This window comes from Phodopus roborovskii, unplaced genomic scaffold (genome assembly GCF_943737965.1).
Source record: "Phodopus roborovskii unplaced genomic scaffold, PHOROB, whole genome shotgun sequence".
In the NCBI taxonomy this organism is placed as follows: Eukaryota; Metazoa; Chordata; class Mammalia; order Rodentia; family Cricetidae; genus Phodopus; species Phodopus roborovskii.
In genome coordinates, this window is record NW_026126416.1 from 34,421,844 (window position 1) to 34,442,688 (window position 20,845).

General features: G+C 52.2%; 1 protein-coding gene across 1 annotated transcript; it reads left to right on the forward strand.

Moving 5' to 3' along the window:
- The first annotated feature begins 618 nt into the window (after positions 1-618).
- On the forward strand, positions 619-20,176 carry Plcb2 (phospholipase C beta 2). Its single transcript, XM_051183703.1, has 32 exons — positions 619-973; positions 4,248-4,325; positions 4,937-5,005; positions 5,628-5,768; positions 5,904-5,983; positions 6,085-6,138; positions 6,248-6,323; positions 8,649-8,749; positions 8,902-9,068; positions 9,161-9,307; positions 9,472-9,629; positions 9,896-9,978; positions 10,257-10,341; positions 10,940-11,114; positions 11,180-11,292; positions 11,383-11,479; positions 12,848-12,932; positions 13,046-13,170; positions 13,650-13,804; positions 14,353-14,517; positions 15,083-15,182; positions 15,849-15,953; positions 16,122-16,216; positions 16,347-16,422; positions 16,646-16,690; positions 16,828-17,038; positions 17,118-17,283; positions 17,371-17,447; positions 17,537-17,632; positions 18,114-18,171; positions 18,680-18,766; positions 19,125-20,176. The coding sequence occupies exons 1-32, from the start codon at positions 890-892 to the stop codon at positions 19,326-19,328; spliced, it is 3,558 nt and encodes a 1,185-aa protein (XP_051039660.1). The 5' UTR covers positions 619-889; the 3' UTR covers positions 19,329-20,176.
- The last annotated feature ends 669 nt before the right edge of the window (positions 20,177-20,845 follow it).

Sequence of the window (20,845 nt, forward strand, 5' to 3'; positions counted from 1 at the left end):
GCAGGGCTGCCTCTGCCTTTCAGAACCTCTGACCCCCAGGGTCCCTGTGTGTGAAGCGGGGCACTCAATGGAGGCTGGGAGCAAAGGGCTTCTCCAGGCCGTGTAGAACAGTGAAGGCTTTAGGTCTTCACTCAAAGGCTCAAAAGCCCAGAGAAGTGCCATGGGTGAGGGGCATATTGCTTCACCTGACCCTCATTTTCATTGGGAGGAAGCGTTGAGAAAGAGGAGCTGGCTGCTCAAGCAACTTTGCTTATTCAAAACACTCAGTGCCAGCTGGTGCTCAGCACGGCCCATCACTGGCTCCCACCTCCAGAGTGCACCCACCCTCTGAAGACAGAACCCCTGCTCTGGGGAGGACCCTTTTCCCAGAGAGCTCTTTGTGCCACTCCCCACCCCAACGGGTCCCCCTTCCAAGGCTCTGTAATGGCATCACCTACTGCCCAACACCTCACATCACTCTCTTCCAGCCTTAGGGTCAGATCTAAGCAGACTATCCTTGTAACAGAGGCCTGGGCCTTAGGACTCCTAGACCTCACAGCCCAGAGAAGGAAACCCAGAACAGGAAGTGCTGAGGCAGAGGGTGGGGAGGGACTCTCAGGAGAGGAGCCCAGCCCCCCTAGGCAGAAACAGCCATTGCAGCCCCCCACTTCAGACGGAGGAAGGAGGAGGCTGATTTACAAGGCAGATGGACCAGACCCCTGCCTGAAGCTCCTTCCTGCAGCCAGCCACTGCCACCCCGTAGGCTATAAGAACACCCCAACTTCCGGACCAGTGCTGGGCGGGTGCCATGTGAGCTCAGTCTAGCTTCCCCTCCTGTTAACCCTCCTTCCTTCTCTCCTCCTGTCTGCTGGTATTTGCCCAGCCTCCCCAAAGAGGGCCACTTGACATCATGTCTCTGCTCAACCCTGTCCTGTCGCCCCCTGATGTGAAGGCATATCTGAGCCAAGGGGAGCGCTTCATCAAATGGGATGATGTGAGTAGGGATGGGCCCTGGGAGTGGCAGGTGCTCGGTAGCCTGGGTGCTTTGCAGAACCAGCGGTGGCGGGCGGGTGGAGGGTGGAAGATTGGTTTATGTCTCCCAGCTCCCAGGCGCCTATGTGGTTTGGTCAGGCAGCTGGCACAGCAGCCTAGATAAACAAGTCTGGGGTGAAGGTGGGTGTCCCTGGCTGCTGCAGGGAAGCCTGTGTGTCTGGGAGTGGGGAGGTGGGCTCTGTGTGTGTGTGTGTGTGTGTGTGTAAGAGGGGGACAGTATCAGAAAAGGTGATCTCTTTGGAGCTGTTTACCCTTCTTCAAATCCTTAAAGATGATAAAAGTTCGTTTCTAGTAATTTCAGTGTTGGCAGGGGAAATGCATAACCCCAGCTAAGACAGAGCAAGCAAAAGGTGTCAGCCCAGGCCCTCTTCCCAGCACAGACACCCCAAGTTTTATCTGGCAGGAGGCCCATAACCAGTTCGACCACCCCAGTCCATAGAACAAGATGTGTCCTCTCTGGGGAAGCTGAGTTTTCCCTCAAGCTATTGCTGTGGGGGCAGTCACCAAAGGGCTGTGGGCCCAGTTGAAAATCTGGAGCCTGGGAAGGAACCTGCTGACTTCTGCTTCTCCTTGGTGGCTCAGCTCAGCTCAGCCTTCTACTTGCTACTACCTGCCAACCTGTCTGCAAGGAAGGGGAAGAAGGCACTGTATCCCAGCTCACCCAGTCTCCTCTTTCCTAGCCGGTCTCTGGGCCTTCTGGGCCCCGAAAACACTGCCACTACCACAGAATGCCTTGGTCTAGGAAGAGTAAAATGAGGACTGTCCTTCAGGAGGACAGGCCTCCTGAAGACAGCTCTAGCCTATCCTGAGGAAGGCTTGAGGTTTCCAGCAGCACACGGCTTACTTCAGCTCCCTGAATTGGCTTGTCTGTTTTCTCTGTGCAATGAGGGGAACCTGAGTCTTCCACTCTTTGGGGCTGTGCTAGGTTAAGGCACCTGGTTGCCCAAATTGAGGGGATGAGACCCTAGGATGAGATGCTTTCTGTCTCCCTAGAAGTGTCTTGGTTGGTGTGGAATGATGAAGGGACACCTCGGGAGCCTACGGGAGGAAGGGAATGACTCACAGTGAAAAGTGAAGTGACTGCTCTCAGTTCCTCTGGGCAGTGTGTGTAACCTGAGTGGGCAGTTGGTCACCAGGGGTAGGGCCATGTCATGGGGCTCTCTATAAACTATGTGTCTGGTTGACCCATTCACTTCCCCAAGTCAGAGCACTGTGTGATCCCTGGATCCTGGCTTGCATGAGCAGGAATGTCCCAAGCCTGGTCACAGGACACATGACATATGAGCCAGGGTTCTGCTCTCAGGTTTCTTTGAGTCAAGTTAGTAGATGACAGGGATCTATCCCACTATATTGATAACTGTATTGCAAGGGCTACAACTAAACCCGACTCTATTTAGTCTCCCACAGTGCCTTCAAAACACACTTAGAGGTAAGACCTCTCCTAGCTGTGGGAAGAAACTCAGCAAGCTGTCAGACATGACCCTAACCCTTGGACAGTAGTTCAACAGTCCCCACAAACCCAGTGCTAAGTCGGGTGGTGGTGGCACACGCCTTTAATCCCAGCACTCAGGAGGCAGAGGCAGGTGGATCTCTGTGAGTTCGAGGCCAGCCTGGTCTACAGAGCCAGTTCCAGGCTCCAAAGCTACAGAGAAAACCAAAACCAACTAACCAACCAAACAAACAAACCACTCTTGTTTCAGAAACAAATTAGAAGTGAAACTCCAGCCTTGCGTCTCCATTGTGTTTTGCTCTCCTCCTTCTTAGGCAGCTGCAGGCTCAGTAGAAGGGCCAATGGTGGGATTCTTAGCTCTTTCTTTTCTAGGTCCTTCTGAGTGGGGCACAGGGAGGTGTGGGAATTCATTCTTGAGTCGACTGCTGCCTTGGAATTTCTAAGTCTGACAGACCTTAAAATTTCTTTTGCCTCTGGTGATCTTTTTGATGATTTCTTGGGGGAGACTCTCCTCCATGTCTTGGGGCTCATTTGCTTGGTATCCCCTAGTGCTTTTCTATTTAGGGGTCACTCACAATTACTTTTTCAGCTCCCTCTTGCTAGTTTCTTATTCCTGAAGTGCTGGGCCCATCGCTCATCCCTCACACCCATCCACTTGGGTCCAGAGAATACTCACACTGTTTGCTGTCCCAGCAAGTTCTGAGGATACAGGCTCATCCCATACAGCCACAACTGTGCACTCAGAGGCGGCCCGCCTGGCAATTGCTTGGTTTCCTGGGCGAGACTCAGGTCTGCTCTATCCCACACAAAATAGTCTTAAGGTCAGGGAGTAAGTGGTCTCCTTTTCTTGGGAAGGAAAGGACCCAGTTCATTACACAGCTCTCCCCCAAATCAGCTATTTTACAAAATACCCCCCCATACTCTAATGACTGCTAATGTGGGAACCTTTCTTTTATTATTTTCTTGGCAGATCCCGTATTTGGTCTGGTGTGTCAGCAGCAATAATCATGTATTGTTGGAAACTTCGGTTGTAATATCTTGTTTATGTATGCAAAGACTATTGAAATAAAAGGTGGCCTATGTACTCTGTGAGTGGAATAGGAATTTAGAAGGCCAGCTCTAATTTGTATTCATTCATGTATTTATTTAGCAAACTCCAACTTCAAGGCTTACTTCCCTGGGGTCCTTGAGCTCATAGGGATTTTCCAAATGTGTTTCTGTATCTGGGAACAGTTCCTGACCACACCCCCATATTAATAACAACACATTTCAGGAAAACCTGTTCTGAAGGGTTGAGACAGTTCAGGCTGAGGAGACTTGAGTACTTTACTTTGGAGGTGGGAAGGTACTTGGTGTCTCTTTGGATTATTTGGATGGGGGGTAGGCAGTGCTCATGGTTGGATGCAGAGACTTCTGCTGTATTGTACAGAGCCTTGGCTGTACAGAGCTCAGACTCTCAGTTCCCACTGGATCAGGCCGTCCAGGATGGTAGCAAGGAATCTTAGAGAGATTCTATCCCTTGGTGAAGCCATTACCCTCGAGAACACAGAGAGATAAAGGCATTGCTGGGGTCCAGAAAGTGTACCACTTCTCCTCTAGCAATTCCATCTCCCGTCCTCAAATCCTTCCCCTGTTAGCTCAGAGAACAAAGGGAAATGCCTTCTGATTTCTAGGAAAAACATTGGACTCTGTCTGAATCCTTGGCCTGGGCCAGGGAAGTTGACCTGAAATCTCAGAGCAGAGAGCTGACTCTTTCTCTTTGTAGGAAACTTCAATTGCTTCTCCAGTCATCCTCCGTGTGGATCCCAAGGGTTATTACTTGTACTGGACATATCAGAGTAAGGTAAGACACTATCCAACATGGCCATCAGCTCCAACTGAACCAATGAATTCTGCTAGACCCCTGGTGGTACAGGATTGGGGCCTGGATGCAGGGGAGTAGAGAATGGCCTGGGAGAGGAGTTCCTGGGGCTCTCATGGGCAAGGGAAGGAAGCTGCAGTCACTTCACTCATGTCTGCCTGGGGCCTACTCAGTCCTGAGTTCGTATCTCTTGGAAAGAGTGGGAAATGACAAGTTGCTGAGCTGAGGGACAATGATCTACTGGTGGCACCAAGTCATATCAGAGCTTGGCACTCAGAGGGTAGGCTCAGCAGCCAGACGGAGGGACACAAGGAGGTCGGGGGATTCCAGGATGGAAGACAAAGTGTAGGTAGGCTGCAGCTCTTATTCTAGAGAAGGAGTAGGCTAAGGAAAAGAGGATCCCATAAATGGAGAGAAACAGATGAGTAGAACGTAAAGGGAAGGGTCCAGGTAGTCTTGAGTATTCTTGGCATCCAAAGAAGGCAGCAGCTAGGATTTGAAGGAATGCGTTAGCTCTCTCCACTCTATGTTCTTCATTCTCCACTTGACCTTTGTGCCCCCACCCTTTTGCTCCCACTGGGAACTGCTACCAGGAGATGGAGTTTCTGGATATCACGAGCATCCGAGATACTCGCTTTGGCAAGTTTGCCAAGATGCCCAAGGTACGTGGGCCCAGAAGCAGCCACTAATTGCATAGGGCAAGGAACAAGTCTCTACTGGGGTTGAGGAAGTCCATCTCTGGGACCAGATGATGAGTCCTGGGGTGCTAGGCAGCAAGAAGTCTAGCTCAGGCCAAGGCAGAGTGATGCGGTGGCTGCTGCTAGGCACATCTGGATTCTGAGCATGGAGACTGCACAGGGAGCCAAGATGGCAGGGATGTGGGAGGAAAAGCCAATCCCTGCCCCAAAGCATGCCAGGCTGTCTGGGAAGTGTTTCTTCTACCCCCTGCTCCCCACTGCTTGGTGACTGCTTTGCCTACATTTGCCTAAAGCTGGTAAGAAGACTGAAGTGATTGACAGTTGAAGTCGGATTACCTGAGTTAGGGAGCTAAGAATTTTTCTTCAAACAGAATCCTCAGAATTCCCAGGTTCCACTGCCTTAGACAAGCTCTTCCTATGGGCCTCCCTTTCCATGCCAGTTGCTGGAGCCAAGGGCAGGGGGATGGTTCCTAGGTTCCATGGCTATTCTGCCCCAGTGGCCTGCAGTTCAAGTGGCTGATTGATATAGGAGATATAGGAAAAGACATGTTGGGCGGGCCTGAGAGCATGTCACTGCTTCCAACAGAGCCAGAAACTCCGGGAGGTCTTCAACATGGACTTTCCAGATAACCACTTCCTGATGAAAGCCCTCACCGTGGTGTCCGGCCCTGACATGGTGGACCTCACCTTCCACAACTTCGTCTCTTACAAGGAGAACGTGGGCAAGGTGCACTGGCAATGCCTGGGTAGAGCGTTGGCACTTGGGGCAGCCTGGCCTTCCTGTGAGAGTCATAGGCCTGGGCCAAGGGGCTCAGGGGCACTGGTGGCCAGAAACATGATTTCTAGGCTCTGTGTTCTTCAGGACTGGGCTGAGGATGTACTGGCTCTCACTAAACACCCGATGACAGCCAACGCTCCACGAAGTACTTTCCTAGACAAGATGTAAGTACCCTCCTCTGCCCTCTGCCCCCCCACCGGCGCCTGAGCTCAAGGGTTTGGCTTGCCAGCCCCCCAGCATGATGGGCTACTGTTCATCCCTCCAGCCTGGTGAAGCTTAAAATGCAGCTCAATCCCGAAGGGAAGATTCCAGTGAAAAAGTGAGTCTCTTGCATTTCCCCACCCCTCTCTACTGTCACCCAGCTACCCAAGTTCCCTCCCTACCTATGACTCTTCTGCTGCCTTGTACTTTTTTTTTTGCTCCCTCAGTTTTTTCCAGATGTTTCCTGCTGATCGAAAACGAGTAGAAGCTGCCCTCAGTGCTTGTCACCTCCCAAAAGGCAAGGTTGGTAGTTCTCCATCCCTAGTCAGCTCTAATTCTCACTCACACCACAAAAAAAAAAAAAAAAAAAAAAAAAAAAAAAAAAACCTGGCAATGGATGGGGAGGGTAGAAAGGACATCATCACCTGTCAGGTCAGTAGCTCCCAAAGCCGATTAGCAGAACCTCTGGTTACTGACACTAGGCATAAAGGGGACCAGGGCAAGGGGTACAGTGCTGGATTCAGAGCTGGAAGGCCTGTGTCCAACATTGCTAGCCACAGTGATGGGGGAGGACAGCAGCACATGGCCAGCCTGCCTGTCCTAGCCTTGGGAACGGGAGTGGGATGCCTTCACTGTGGGAGAGTAAAATAGGGTCAGCAGGGACAGGAGGCAGCCTGTGGGATCTGACAGTTCCAGGAAGGGACCAGTCCTGCAGGGTGTTGGGGACAGGAGCAGGGCCAAGGGTGGAAGCTGCCAGGGCACAGACTTCTGCTCAATTCGGAAACACATTTTCCACTTCTTTTTAATTAAGCAATTAATTTTTAATTACAAGTCAGAGGCAGGGTCACCCCATGAGATGTCTTATGTGATTTACCAAAAAAAGAGCTCTCTGGGTAGATGCAGCTCATAGCCATGGTTCAAGCCTGGCTCAGGGAGTGGTGTTAGTCCTCAAGCCCTTGTTCACCTTGGCCAGTGACCTTGTGTAATTACAGCCCTCACCCCGTGAAACATTTCTCCTGGTTAAGACTTTAGAGCAGTAGAAATGAGCAAACCCAAGACTCTAAGCATCCGTCCTTATGAGCCACCCAAGGAATACTCTGTCGTAGGCCCAGCTTCTACAGCACAACTGGCCCCACATGCAGCCAGGCACACTGGATGCCGGGCTGAGGCAAAGGTGGGCGGGGCTCCGAGGTGGCTCTAGCCAGCTTCTACTAACGCCCACCCACCTTCTCTCCTGAGCTCCCCACATTCCTAGCTGTGCCCTCCAGATTGGTCTGCTTCCCTTGTGTTCCAGTAGAAGCCACTGATCAGCTTCAGAGGCAGATCTGGGCTGAGGGGGACCCTCACCTCCCAATTAAGACCTCAAGCTGATTTCCCAGTGTGATCCTGAATGGCATTTAATGCTTGTTTTGTTTTCTGGAGGAACACAATGAAAAGCACAGGATCCCCCCTAGAGCTGTAATCTCAGGCAGCTGTGAGCTGTCTGATGTGGATGCCTGGAATCAAACTCAGATCTTCTGCAAAATCAATGCTGGCCCCTAACCCCTGAGCCGGTTCTCCAACTCCCATCTTATTTTTTGAAGAGCATTCACTGACCCTGGAGCTCATGTTTGGCTGGCTGTTAGTGAGCTTCAGGGATCTGCCCACTCCCAGCCCTGGGGCTACACACACACACACACACACACACACACACACACACACACACACACACAGCACTGAGACCAGCATTTATGTGGGTACTGGGGATCTGAATTCAGGTCCTCTTGCATGCTCAGCCAGTATTTGAACAGCTAAGTCATCTCCTCATCCTTCGGGTTATCTTTTGGTTGTTGAATTATCACTTAATAGAATTTATTTGTAAATATTTTATCTCATTCTGTGGATTATCTATCCTTCTCTGTCTTCCTTCCTCCCTCCCTTCCTTCCTCAGCTCAGGCTAGCATTCAGTTTCTTGATGGTACCCTTATAAGCACGCATATTTTAAATTTTGATGGAGTGTGATTTTTATTCCTTTGTGTGTGTCTCTCTCTTTTTCCCCCCAATTATTTGTGGTTTGTTTGGTGTGTGTGCGTGTGTGTGTGTGTGCATATTAGGCAAATACTCTGCTACTATTGAATTGTTTTACTTTTCCATCCAATTCTGTCATATTACCTCTCATATTTCAGGGTTCTACTGTTAGGTGCATTATTTGTCTACATTCAGTCTCTTTAGATAATTTGTCCTTCACTTAAGAAGGAAAAAAGAAAGAAAGGAAGGAAGGAAGGAAGGAAGGAAGGAAGAAAGAAAGAAAGAAAGAAAGAAAGAAAGAAAGAAGTGGAAGTCCAGGTCTTGGGCAGGAAAGTGGCGCCCCTGGCTTACGGCATTTTACTCTTCATAAGCTCATGTTAGTTTCAATCCTGTCCCAGCTATGGAACTAGCCACTATCCAAAATCATTAAAGAAAGCCAAACTAGCAGGTGCTGTTGCCATATGGCAAGCAACTTGAGATGTGCGTGCCGTGGGATTGCTGCCTGTCTTTCCCGAGGACTGTCTCTGATCAGGCCACCTTTCCCAGACATGGGGATAGGTTGTGGTGAGTCTCAGCTCTGAGCGGGCGAGATGAAGGATAACAAGGTGAGTGTTCTTCCAGAATGATGCCATCAACCCTGAGGATTTCCCAGAGTCCGTATATAAGAGCTTCCTCATGAGTCTCTGTCCTCGGCCAGAAATCGATGAGATCTTCACTTCCTAGTGAGTTCTGTGGGTGGGCATGGAGTGGCAGCAAGGAGGCAGTCCCTTCCACCACCCCATCCTTTTGGGAATCACAAGGTTGAACAAGAGAAGAGAGCAGCCCAAGCCTGTTGGCCCAAAGACTACATCTGTGCCCTTTCTCTGGCCTGCAGCCACGCTAAAGCTAAACCCTACATGACCAAGGAGCATCTGACCAAATTCATCAATCAGAAGCAGCGAGACTCTCGACTCAACTCCTTGCTGTTCCCACCAGCCCGGCCTGAGCAGGTGCAGGCCCTCATCGACAAGTATGAGCCCAGCGGCATCAATGTGCAGAGGGGTGAGGACTGAGGAAACCCTACCTCCCATAGTCTCATCCCACCCTGGGAGCTGAGTTGCGGCCATGACTGCTTGCCGTCCACTGTCTTTCAGGACAGCTGTCACCAGAGGGCATGGTCTGGTTTCTCTGTGGGCCAGAGAACAGTGTGCTGGCCCACAATGCACTGCTGCTCCACCATGACATGACACAGCCTCTGAATCACTACTTCATCAACTCATCACACAACACCTACCTGACAGGTGGGTCCTGGAAACCCATGCCCAGCTGCTCCCGGACCCTGGATTCTCCAGAGATGCTTCTCAACTACGGCTTGCCCTGCTAACAGGACAGACGGTGAGGTTGTGAGTGAGGGGACTGGCCTGCTTGGGTGTGACATCCTTGCTCGTTCTCTCCACTGGCTCAGCTGGCCAGTTTTCAGGCCTTTCCTCGGCTGAGATGTACCGCCAGGTGCTGCTGTCTGGCTGCCGGTGTGTAGAACTGGACTGTTGGAAGGGGAAGCCCCCCGATGAGGAGCCCATTATCACCCATGGCTTCACCATGACCACAGATATCTTGTTCAAGGTGGGTCTTGGGGTATGGAGACTGGTCACAGTGGCCGTCAGAAAAGGACTGAGGAGCTTTCTGAAGTTAGTGAAATGAAGCTGAATTATCTGCAAGGCCTCAAGCTGCTTCGAGGCTACAGGGGCTGTCTAGTTTCAGGTCTATGATAAAACTAAGTAGTAGGGAGAGGCACCACAGGACGGGCCGCCGCCGAGGGGAGGAGCCCTGTGGGGAGGGGCATCAAGGGAGAGGGGACACCCTCTTTACATAGTTCCTTTCTCCTGTAGGAAGCAATCGAAGCCATTGCAGAGAGTGCCTTTAAGACCTCCCCCTATCCTGTCATCTTGTCCTTTGAAAACCATGTGGACTCGTGAGTATCCCCGCCTATTTAGCCTAATTCTCTGCCTGCAGCCCAGCCTCTTGCCTGAACCCCACCTACACACATGAACTGTCCCCAGTCCCTAGTCTCTCATTGAGCTCTCTGGTCTCCAAACAGCCTCCTTGGGGCCTCAGCTTCTCCTTCCTGTGTTCCTACCTCCTCCACTTCTTGGACCTCTGATCTGGGCCATCAGGACAGGACACAAAAGATGGGCAAGAGATTGGTGCTAAGCAGTTAACCCCTCCTTTACTTTTGTTCCCTGCTACCAGACCCCGCCAACAGGCTAAGATGGCCGAGTACTGCAGGACCATGTTTGGAGACACCCTGCTCACAGATCCCCTGGAAAAATTTCCTGTGAGTGCAGCCTTGGGATAGGAGGGCAGAGATACTTGAGTTTCTTTGATTAGTTTGTAAGTCTGGGCTCCTGTCTCCTGCCATGTGTCAGACAGAGAGTATGCTAGAATTAGGGGTCTACTAGTGATGCCACTTGAGAGGCTGAGGCAGGAAGGTCTCAAGTTTCATGCCAATCAGGGCTACATAGTGGAAACCCCCTCTAAAACAAACAAACAAGCAAACAAACCAAACCCAAACTCCACAGTTGCTGCCCCAGGTTTCTGCCCCTCTTCATGAGGAGATGGACAAGTATCCAGGCCAAATACAGCCAGTGGTTGCTATGGGAAACAGTGCTTAGGAGTTAAAGGATCAGGGAAGGCTTCCTGGAGGGATGTGATGGTTTAAATGACAAAGACTCAGTGAGCATGGGAAAAGCTCATTCTAGTCAGAAGGAACTGGTAAAAGAGACATTACTGCCAAGGTATAGGCAATTTTGGTCAAGTAGGAAGTCAAGGCAAGGGGGCAACAGACATATAGGCCCCACCAGAGGGACACAGCTTGGGGGTGGGAAGCACACACCACAAAGAAGCAATGGTGCCCACCTTTCCTCTTTCCACAGCTGAAACCTGGCATCCCCCTGCCCAGCCCTGAGGACCTCCGGGGCAAGATCCTCATTAAGAATAAGAAGAACCAGTTTTCTGGGCCAGCATCCCCTGGCTGCCCTGGCGGACAGAAGCCCGGTGGGGAGGCTGAGGGCAGCTGCCCCTCTAGTGTCCCCATAGAGGACGACACAGGTGAATGAGTGACAGGAATGGGGTGGGGTTTGGAAAGAGCCAACGCTGACAAAGCTGTGTGGCAGTGTGGACTGGTGCGGACCGGACTGAGATGGAGGAGGAGGTGGTGGATGAAGAGGAAGAGGAGGAGTCAGGAAGCCTGGATGAAGAAGAGATAAAGAAGATGCAGTCGGATGAGGTGTGTGGGGACAGCCCCTCTGCTGTCTCTACTGAGCTACCCTCTGTGTGGGCTCTGTACTGTTCCTTCACTCTCCCACTTGATCTCTAGGGCACAGCAGGCTTGGAGGTGACGGCTTATGAGGAAATGTCCAGCCTTGTCAATTATATCCAGCCCGCCAAGTTTATCTCCTTCGAGTTCTCCGCACGTAAGTACATTAGTACAGGGAGTGGAGGAGAGAAGGCAGACTGGGTTCAGAAGGCTGCCCTAATTCAAGAGTGGCCTGGAGAGTGGGATGAAAGGAAGGGGGACCAGCCCCCTCCTTGCGCTAAAGTCCTTGTCTATAAATACCCAGTTGAGGAGTCAGGCAAAGGGCTTGCTTAAGTGGCAATGGCTCCTAGCATTGGACTGAAGAACTTGGCAGCAAACGGAATATGCTGGAGAGTGTCAGTGTCAGGCAGGTCGTTATGACAGGCCACCTCAGTCAGACCTGTCCGGGGCTTCTGGAGTTACCTAAAGTTTTGCAGCTCCCAGGCCTGAATTATACCAAGTACTACTCCAAGTCTAGGAGCCTTAGTCCTGGAGGTAAGAGTTCCTGGGAGAGTTCCTTTAATTCCAGCACTGGGGAGGCAGAGGCTGATGAATATCTGAATTAGAAACTACATAGTGAGTTTCAGAACAGCCAGGACTCTTATCTACATAAAGAAACCCTGTCCAGACACAGAGAGAGTTACACACACACACACACACACACACAGAGAGAGAGAGAGAGAGAGAGAGAGAGAGAGAGAGAGAGAGAGAGAGAGAGTTCCCACAAGGGGGGTGGAAGGCAGAGACATCTCCTGATGCTCTCTTAGTCCACTGGATTCTTCCTCTACCTGCTATTTGCCCTGATCTTTTCAGGATATACTCGAATGCATCCCCTACCCTGCGTGTGTCTCCCCAACACGAGCACTTTCTGAACACTCCTGTGCTGTTGGATCTCTGTGACACTAACTCCCATGCCTGACCTCACAAACTGTTCTGCTACCTGGGCACACCCAGAATGTGCTCTGGAGGGATGGGGTATTGCCCTTGACATACCACTGTCCCTCTGTGCCCTTGCCAATTGCTCGTACATTTCACTCCCCCTCGCTGGGGGCTTGCAGGAAGGCCTGGGGTCCTTCCAGTGAAAATGGCCTTGGTCATCACCTATACTCAGGAACAACCAATAATAACACATGAGCTTTGTGTTTTCCAGCTATTCCTTCACTAGGTGTGTGTACTACATGTTCCTGATACCCTAGACTCAGCTTCATTTGTCTGCCACACCCTCCATGCCCATCATGGCATGTATCCCTCACTCTTTAGGGCATTGGTTCAGGCTCCCTCCCGTTGCATTTCCACTGTTAAGTCCCTTTACCTCAGCACATTATCCCCACACATTCCTCTCCAATCTGGCTGCTGAACCACCAGACCACAGCAGAATCCAGGGTTGGAAGCATTGCTGTATGGAGGAAGGTACCACAAAAGATGGACAGGACTGAGAGGGAGGACAGCCTGATGTGGACTTCCCCTCCCTTTCTCCCTTGCATAGAGAAGAACAGAAGTTATGTCATCTCTTCCTTCACGGAGCTCAAGGCCAATGAGCTGCTCTCCAAGGCCTCGATGCAGTTTGTGGAGTATCCTTGAGGCTTCGCCAGCCAATGTCCCTAGTGGGATGGGACTTGGGGGGGTAGGGCCTGGGGTCCTGCTGGCACAAGTGGCCTTGTCCAGGTCCTATACTCAGCAACAGCTACAATAAACGCCAGATGAGCCGAGTGTACCCCAAGGGCACACGCATGGATTCTTCTAACTACATGCCCCAGATGTTCTGGAATGCTGGATGCCAGATGGTTGCCCTTAATTTCCAGACAATGGGTAAGAACACTCTTAGACCCCAAGAACCCTCTCCTGGGCCCTGTCTAGCCCATCTTTACTCCTTCCTGGGGGATCTTTGATATATACTGGACATGGTAGGCTCTGGGACCATGTCCTGGTATGTGAGCACTTTGGAGAGGGGAACATTCCCTCACGCCTATTCATAATTTGGAACATACATAAGAGACCAAGGCTGGCATGGGTTCTGGCTGTGTTTTTGGAAACACCTGTGCCAATTATCCCAGATCCACTGGAGTTTGCAGTCCAGTCATATTGCTCCTTGCTGACTCTAGGCTGAGGACCCTTCTGAGAGGCTAGGTATCCCAAGGACATGGGCTGGGACGTGAGAAACCCTCACCCTCCTGATCTACCCAAATCTCCTCACTCGAAAGGCTTGAAAGTATTGAAAGGAAATTGAGAATGGATTCAGGCTCGGGGGTCCTCACTGCATGCTCTCACTGTGTGCTCTCATCCCTCAGACTTGCCAATGCAGCAGAACATGGCATTGTTTGAGTTCAACGGGCAGAGTGGATACCTCCTAAAACATGAGTTCATGCGCAGGCTGGACAAGCAGTTCAACCCCTTTTCCGTGGACCGCATTGATGTGGTGGTAGCCACCACCCTTTCCGTTACGGCAAGGCCTAGGGCTGACAAGTGGTTGGGAGGGCTGGGCTCTTGAGAAGGAAGGCAGAGAAGCCCACCCCTCTACCCCAACCCCCTTCCCTGATATCCTGAAGACTTCAGCCCCAGCCACTTCATGCTGGAGCAAGTTGCCTTGGAAACTGCCTCCTCCTCAGCACTGGAGTCTGCCTCTTGGTCCCCATGGAAACCAAGGGGAAGGGCTGAGGTTCCAGTGGGGGAGGGGAGAGGGACTGGGCCATGTTGGGCAGCAGGAGCCCAGGCTCCACACCAGGGGGGAAATGTTTGCTGCTCCCTTCTTGTCTGAAGAGAAATGTGGGTGGCCCACCTCTTCCCTGAGTGCTGGAAGCAGCCAGGACCTTAGAGTTTGGCTTCAAATCTTGAGCCACATAGCCTCTATTTGATGGCCAGTGCTGAAAGGGGATTTCCTTAATTCCCATGATAGATAGATATTTAGCCTTATGGAGACAAAGGCCCTAGGGGCTTAGGAACCAGCCTAAGTGGGGTATCTAATGCTGGTCTCCCCTGGGCCCTCACCCTTAGGTAATCTCTGGGCAGTTCCTGTCAGAGCGCAGTGTTCGCACCTATGTGGAAGTGGAAATGTTTGGCCTCCCAGGGGACCCCAAGAGGCGCTATCGTACCAAGCTGTCACCTACTACTAACTCAATCAATCCTGTCTGGAAAGAGGAACCCTTTGTCTTTGAGAAGGTGCTAGGGATGGGGCTGGCATTGGGGTCTGTTCTTGGCCTTTGCTTACAGAGAAGAGGAAACTATGGGAGAGGGGCTTCTTGACCTGCCATTTCCTCTCTCTGTCCCTCATTTATGACTTTCTGACTTTCCCAATGCAAGTTCGTTAGAGGTGTGTGTGTGTGTGTTGCCAGGAGAGCTTGTACACAATAGGATTAGGGGGTGGAAACATGAATTTCTGTAAGGGGATGATGGGGCTCTTTTGTCTCCTTGGTTGGCAAAGTGCCAAGGGCTATCCTGGGCTACACATGTAACCCTTTCCCCCATGTGAGCCTGTCACAAACTGTAAGATGCCTGTATGTGGAGGGTATGGCTTCTGCCTATCCTCACCAAATCTGGTGATGCCTGCCAAGTTCTCTGGCACAAACTGTAAGATGCCTGTATGTGGAGGGTACGGCTTCTGCCTATCCTCATCAAATCTGGTGATGCCTGCCAAGTTCTCACTCTGTCACCGAGACATCTGGAGATGGGAGAGGGGCAGCTGGGCTCCCCCCATGTCCACTCCTCATTCTCTCCTGTCCTAAAGATCTTGATGCCTGAGCTGGCTTCCCTCAGGATAGCTGTGATGGAAGAAGGCAGCAAATTTCTTGGACAGCGAATCATCCCCATCAATGCCTTACACTCTGGTAAAGAATAGACCTCTTACCTACATGCTGAGACTCTGAGATAGAGACCAGCATCCTGTCTAGAGGTGGGGGCCACTTCAGGCAGGGTCTTTGAGGCCTCACCAGTCTCACGTCACAAGCTTATCTAAGGACTGGGGCAGGGATAGACTTTCTCCTTGACCTGTGGGAACTCTGCCCACCTCACAGAACGTCCATGCTTTTCTGGAGTCCCTGTTACAGATTCCTGAGCAGCTGACATCCATGGGCACTTAGAATGTGTGAGAGGAGCTGAGGAAGTGGCTCAGTGGGTAGAGACACTCGCTGCCAAGCCTAATGATCTGAGTTTGACCCTGGGCGGGCCTCATATGGTGAAAGGAGAGAGCCTGTTCCCACAAGCCGTCCTCTGACCTCTGCATGCACACACAAAGTAAATACGTAATCATGTAATATAAATGTGCGAGGAGCTTAAAATGAATTCTCCTAATGAGCACATGAGGCTGATGGACGAGGAGAGAGACTGGGAGAGGTAGCCTAACCTGCCCAAAGTCACACAATGGGGACGCATAACATTGCACATAAGACTCTGGCCTTTTACCCTAAGCCAGACATCCTAAATGCTGTTTGTGTAGTCGTGGGCAGGAACGGGCTCTGGCTTACCATCACCACGCACTGCATCATGCTCAACAGGCTACCACCACTTGTGCCTGCGCAGTGAGAGCAACATGCCTCTTACCATGCCTGCCCTCTTTGTCTTCCTGGAGATGAAGGACTATGTACCTGACACGTGGGCAGGTAGGAGACCTGGGTGTGTGTGTGTGTGGCGTGCCAGGGGACCCAGACCATCCATCCCCTTTCCCTTCATTAAACCAGAATCTCAAGTGGAGCAAGAAAGGGTGGTAGGTGGAGTCTTCCAGGCCCAGTTTCATACATACCAGGCTGGTCGTGTCCTGTGCTTCCCAGATCTTACTGTGGCTCTTGCTAACCCCATCAAGTACTTCAGTGCCCATGACAAGAAGTCTATGAAGTTCAAGGAGGCAACAGGAAGCCTGCCTGAGGTCTGTGTTACCCAGACAACTGCTCAAATCTTCCAGGAGCTGTGGAATGAGCCGGGAGGGGAGGGGCAGAGTCCCCTGCTCAGGGAAAGGGGTATTAGAGCCACCTCTCTAACAGGCTATCCTCACACAGAAGCCCTTCCAGTCGGGGATTCCTGTTGCCGGCCAGTCCAATGGGGCATCAGTGTCAGCAGGCAATGGGTCAACAGGTAGGTAGTTTTGAGCCCGCTGCCTTGTATACAGCTCTTCACCTCTCTCACCATAGTCATAGCCCCCCAAAGACTAACATTTTCATCTGGGGAGGGAGGATCTGGGTCTGAAGCCTCAGCACTAGAAAGGGGTAGCGTTGCGGAGAGCTCAAACTGCAACCCTGCAGGATCCAAACTGAGGTGCCTCCAAGGCACCTGACTGTCCGGTCCTGTGCTCTTACAGCACCTGGGGCCAAGGCCAAGGAGGAAGCTCCGAAAGAAGTGGCAGGTAAGGCCTGCTGAGCCCTGTGATCTTGAGGCAGGATCTGGGGGGGGGGAGGGCCTCGAACTGGGGTGTGTATGGGGATGTCAGCAGGGCAGGGAGGATGCTAAGGGCAGCTTGATGCCTTAGCCTTGCCCCTTCAGAACCACAGACTGCCAGCTTGGAAGAGCTGCAGGAGCTGAAGGGTGTGGTGAAGTTGCAGCGGAGACATGAGAAGGAGCTTCGAGAGCTGGAGCGGCGTGGAGCAAGGCGCTGGGAGGAGCTGCTGCAGCGTGGCATGACACAGCTGGCAGAACTTGGGGCTCCAGCAGCTGGCTGTAAGCTCCGCCCGGGGAAGGGCTCCCGCAAGAAGAGGTAAAGGATTCAAAGGTGTCCTGCCCTCCCCCAAAGTATTGGCGCCTGGCTCAGGTCCTGTTCCCACATGGCTTCGCAGGACCCTGCCCTGTGAGGAGGCTGCGGTGGTGGCGCCTAGCGAGCTTCCACAGGGTGCAGACCCACGCGTGTGGGAGCTGAAGGACAGGTTGGAGCAGGAGCTGCAACAGCAGGGCGAGGAGCAGTACCGCTCTATCCTCAAGTGCAAGGAACAGCATGTGACCGAGGTGTGGGACATGGCGGCAGCAGCCACCACCCCACCCCTTCTGTGCAGCCAATGGCTTCTCGCTAAGCCGGTCCCTCTTCCTTCACAGCAAATTGCCAAGATGATGGAGCTGGCCAGAGAGAAACAGGCTGCTGAACTCAAAACCTTCAAGGAGACCTCAGAAATGTGAGATTCCCCTGCCTTACTTGCCTGTTCCTACCTCCTGACAAAGGCGGCAGCTTACGGACTATCGCCTTCTCCCTGTCTCCCTGCAGTGACACCAAAGAGATAAAGAAAAAACTGGAGGCAAAGAGGCTGGAACGGATCCAGGCCATGACCAAAGTCACCACAGACAAGGTGGCCCAGGAGAGGTAAACCCTGAAGGGGAGGCCCCGCTGAGCAGATCCGACTCCAGCCAGAAGAGGATTTCCTGACAAGGGATCCTAACTTGCTTCCCACAGATCTGCCTCTCTCCTGGCCCTTAACGAGTTGGTCCCACTGCTATATCTCCCAGAGTCTCCCATGAGCAAAACACAGATGCCAACACTGCTTAAGCAGAGAGGAGCAATGGGTTGGGTGGGTGTGGGAACCATGCACAAAGAGAGGGAGGTGGAGCCCAGGGATAGGAGGCTGGCCACTTAGACGGCTGCACTCCCCACCTGTGCCCACCTGGATGCCTTTAAGTCAGTGTGTTTTAGTGAGAAAGTAGGCTCCCATGGCTCCTTCTCCATCTTCCTTCCAAGTTAGAGTCTCTGCCGATTGCTGCTTCAGTGATGGAGTTCTTATTTGCCGAACCCATAGGGCTCTGGTCCCCAGGCGTGCCCCTTTATAAAATCCCAATTATATCAACAGGCTCAAGAGAGAGATTAACAACTCCCACATCCAGGAAGTGGTACAGGCTGTCAAGCAGGTATGCAGGGCTGGGTGGGAATGTGGGTGTCCTTCCTTTGAGCCCTTACAGCACTCTGTCCAGAAGCGTCTAGGAATGGGAGGAAGTACTCTGAGGTCCTGGCCTAGGTGTAGAGGCTGGGATGCCGGTCTGAAGGGAAGTATCTGGGAAACATGAGTTATCCAGTCATGCAAGAATGGGATGGGATAGGACAGGAAGGCTTCCTGAGGTGGTGGGAATGGAAAGAGGAAGGAAAGCCCTGTCGAGAATGGACCTAAAGCTTTGCTGACCACAGGAACAGGCCTTGCATGGCCTGTGGCCTGACTTTGGCAGGCACTGTGTATGCCAAGTGTAATCCTTCACACTCCCTCGAGCCATGTACTATTACCTCATTTTACAAAGTGGGGGGAAAAAACTGCCCAGAGGTTAAGGAATTTGTCCCAAGTCTCACTGCTGGCTGGCTGAGTTTAGAGCTGGAGTTCAACCTTGCCTGTACCATCCTGATCCTCCGCTTCTCACCCTTACCCAGATGACAGAGACCCTGGAGCGGCACCAGGAGAAACTGGAAGGGAAGCAGACAGCCTGCCTGGAGCAGATCCGGGAGTTGGAAAAGCAGGTGAGAAGATGTCTGACTTGGCCCCAGTGGAGCCAAATGATCTCTAGGGTGGGAAGGGGCCCAACCCCAGGAGCTCTGGGCAAGAGGTCAGGGAAGGGGGCCAGCACATCTCACCAGTGTGTCACAGGTTCCCATGGAGTCCCAAGGCCCTTTCAAGTGAGACATCGCTGCAGATTTCTTTACTTCATCTTTCTCCTGGGAGGTTCTCTGATGACCGGTTCTCCAGTACTCCCACCCACCCCAGTCTCTTGGGAGCTCTGACTAGACTAGGCATCTTAGTATTCTGTAGTCCAGGGTTGGAGGTGGGTAGGTAGGGCCCCTTTCTGACTCAGGTAATGGCCCCCTGCTGTTTCTACAGTTCCAGGAGAAGGCACTGGCAGAGTTTGAGGCCAGGATGAAGGGCCTGGAGAGTGAAGTAAAGGAATCAGTGAGGGCCTGCTTCAAGGCCTGCTTCCCCTCTGAAACAGAGGACAAGCCTGAGAGGGCCTGTGAGGCCTCCAAGGAGTTGTGTCCACAAGAACTACCCATGGACAAAGCAGACACCCAGGAGAGCCGTCTCTGATGCCACCATCTAACTCAGACATTTTAGCAAGGAGATTCACACTCTTCTCTGGAACATGGTCCCATTCCCTAGAAGAAAAGAACCCTAATAACAGAGACCGTGGGAGCCTGTGGCTTCCTTGGATACTGCAGCCCCTTCTCATCCTGATAAAGGCAAGAAGAAGAGACCATCAGGACAAGAGCCCACTTCGAACCCAAGTCTTTCTCTAAGCTGGCTTCTGCCCACCCTTCCTATAGTGCCAGGTAGTCTTTGACGGCAAAGGAGTATGGACCAAGAGAGAAGAAACTGGGTTCTGGTCTCCTCTCTGCCTTTCTTAGTGTGCAACTAATAGCCCTCCACTTGGAGCCCATTTTCCTTTCCTGGAGACTTGGCTTTTCACCCAAAAACCTTTACTCTTGTGCATCTGGCTCCAGCAGAGCTAGATCCAAGCCCTCCTTGATGTGGCGGGCACCCTACACAGGCTTCCAGGCCACACCTCAGGCCTGCCTTGAGCATAGAGTGTTGCTAACACCCCTGCACTGCCTCAAAGCTCTCTGGGGATGGCTACCTCCAGAATGGCAGCGAAAGCCTCACCTCCTGCCTATGGGGCCAGGTGGCTGCATGGAGAAGTTTGCTCAGCTGCTCAAACACTGGAGTGTGGAGGGAGACTGCAGCTTCTCAGGTGCTCTCTCTCCCTGCTCTGAACTTGGTTCACCCTTTTCTGAGTCTCAGTCTGGCACTTCCTATCTGGGACCCCAGCCCTATCAGACGGGTTGCTTGCGGGAGTTCACCATCATTTTCTTTCCTGGATGTATGTGGTTTATTTATTTTTCTCCTTCTTATGCCTATCAAAGAACCCTAACCTGGAATTTCCTGCCTTAGGCTGGCCTCTGTTCTCAGTTTAGGAAAATACAGCAGGGGACTGGAAATGGGGTGGGGGGGGGTCCCCTGGGAGCCTTCTGTGGCCCCATAAAACGACCCTGTCGTGCAACAGGAGTTGCTACCCTATCTGCTGGCCCTGATGCCAGAACCATTGGAAGATGATGTCATTTCCCCTTCTCCACTCCCACACAGATGTGGCCTTCCTTGCCCCCACCCTCAGGGCTGGAGCAGAAGTTCCCAGTACAAAAATGCACCTGCCCTTTTGGTAACCCCACACCATTAGGTTATCTTTAGGAAGAGCTAGAGAGAGCACACTCAGGGACCTGCCCTGCTTCCATTGACTCTTGCTGGAGGCAGGGCTTGTGGGCAGCCATTCACTGCACCTTCAGCTCCCAAATCCCAAATGGGGCTGGCAGGGTGGGGCGATTCTGGGAAGAGGTTGTTTTCTTATCTGAGTGTTACAACAGATGCCATTAACTGTGAGCACCTGTGCCCTTGGAAAATGAACAGGGACACCCTCCCCTGTCCCTCTCAGGGCCTGACCTCAGGGGTCCCCACCAGTCCTTGACCACAGGCCTGTTCATTCTTACAACTAATGTCTGACATTTGTCAGCTGGCCTCCTTGTCATAGCCACACTGGATACCACCAGGGTGGA

Bases quoted from the DNA above. Each gene is read 5' to 3' on its own strand.
- Plcb2 (XM_051183703.1), top strand. From the start codon at position 890: ATGTCTCTGCTCAACCCTGTCCTGTCGCCCCCTGATGTGAAGGCATAT. The intron at 8,750-8,901 runs GTGAGTTCTGTG...TCTGGCCTGCAG, and splicing joins GATGAGATCTTCACTTCCTA to CCACGCTAAAGCTAAACCCT. The intron at 17,284-17,370 runs GTGTGGGACATG...CTTCCTTCACAG, and splicing joins AGGAACAGCATGTGACCGAG to CAAATTGCCAAGATGATGGA.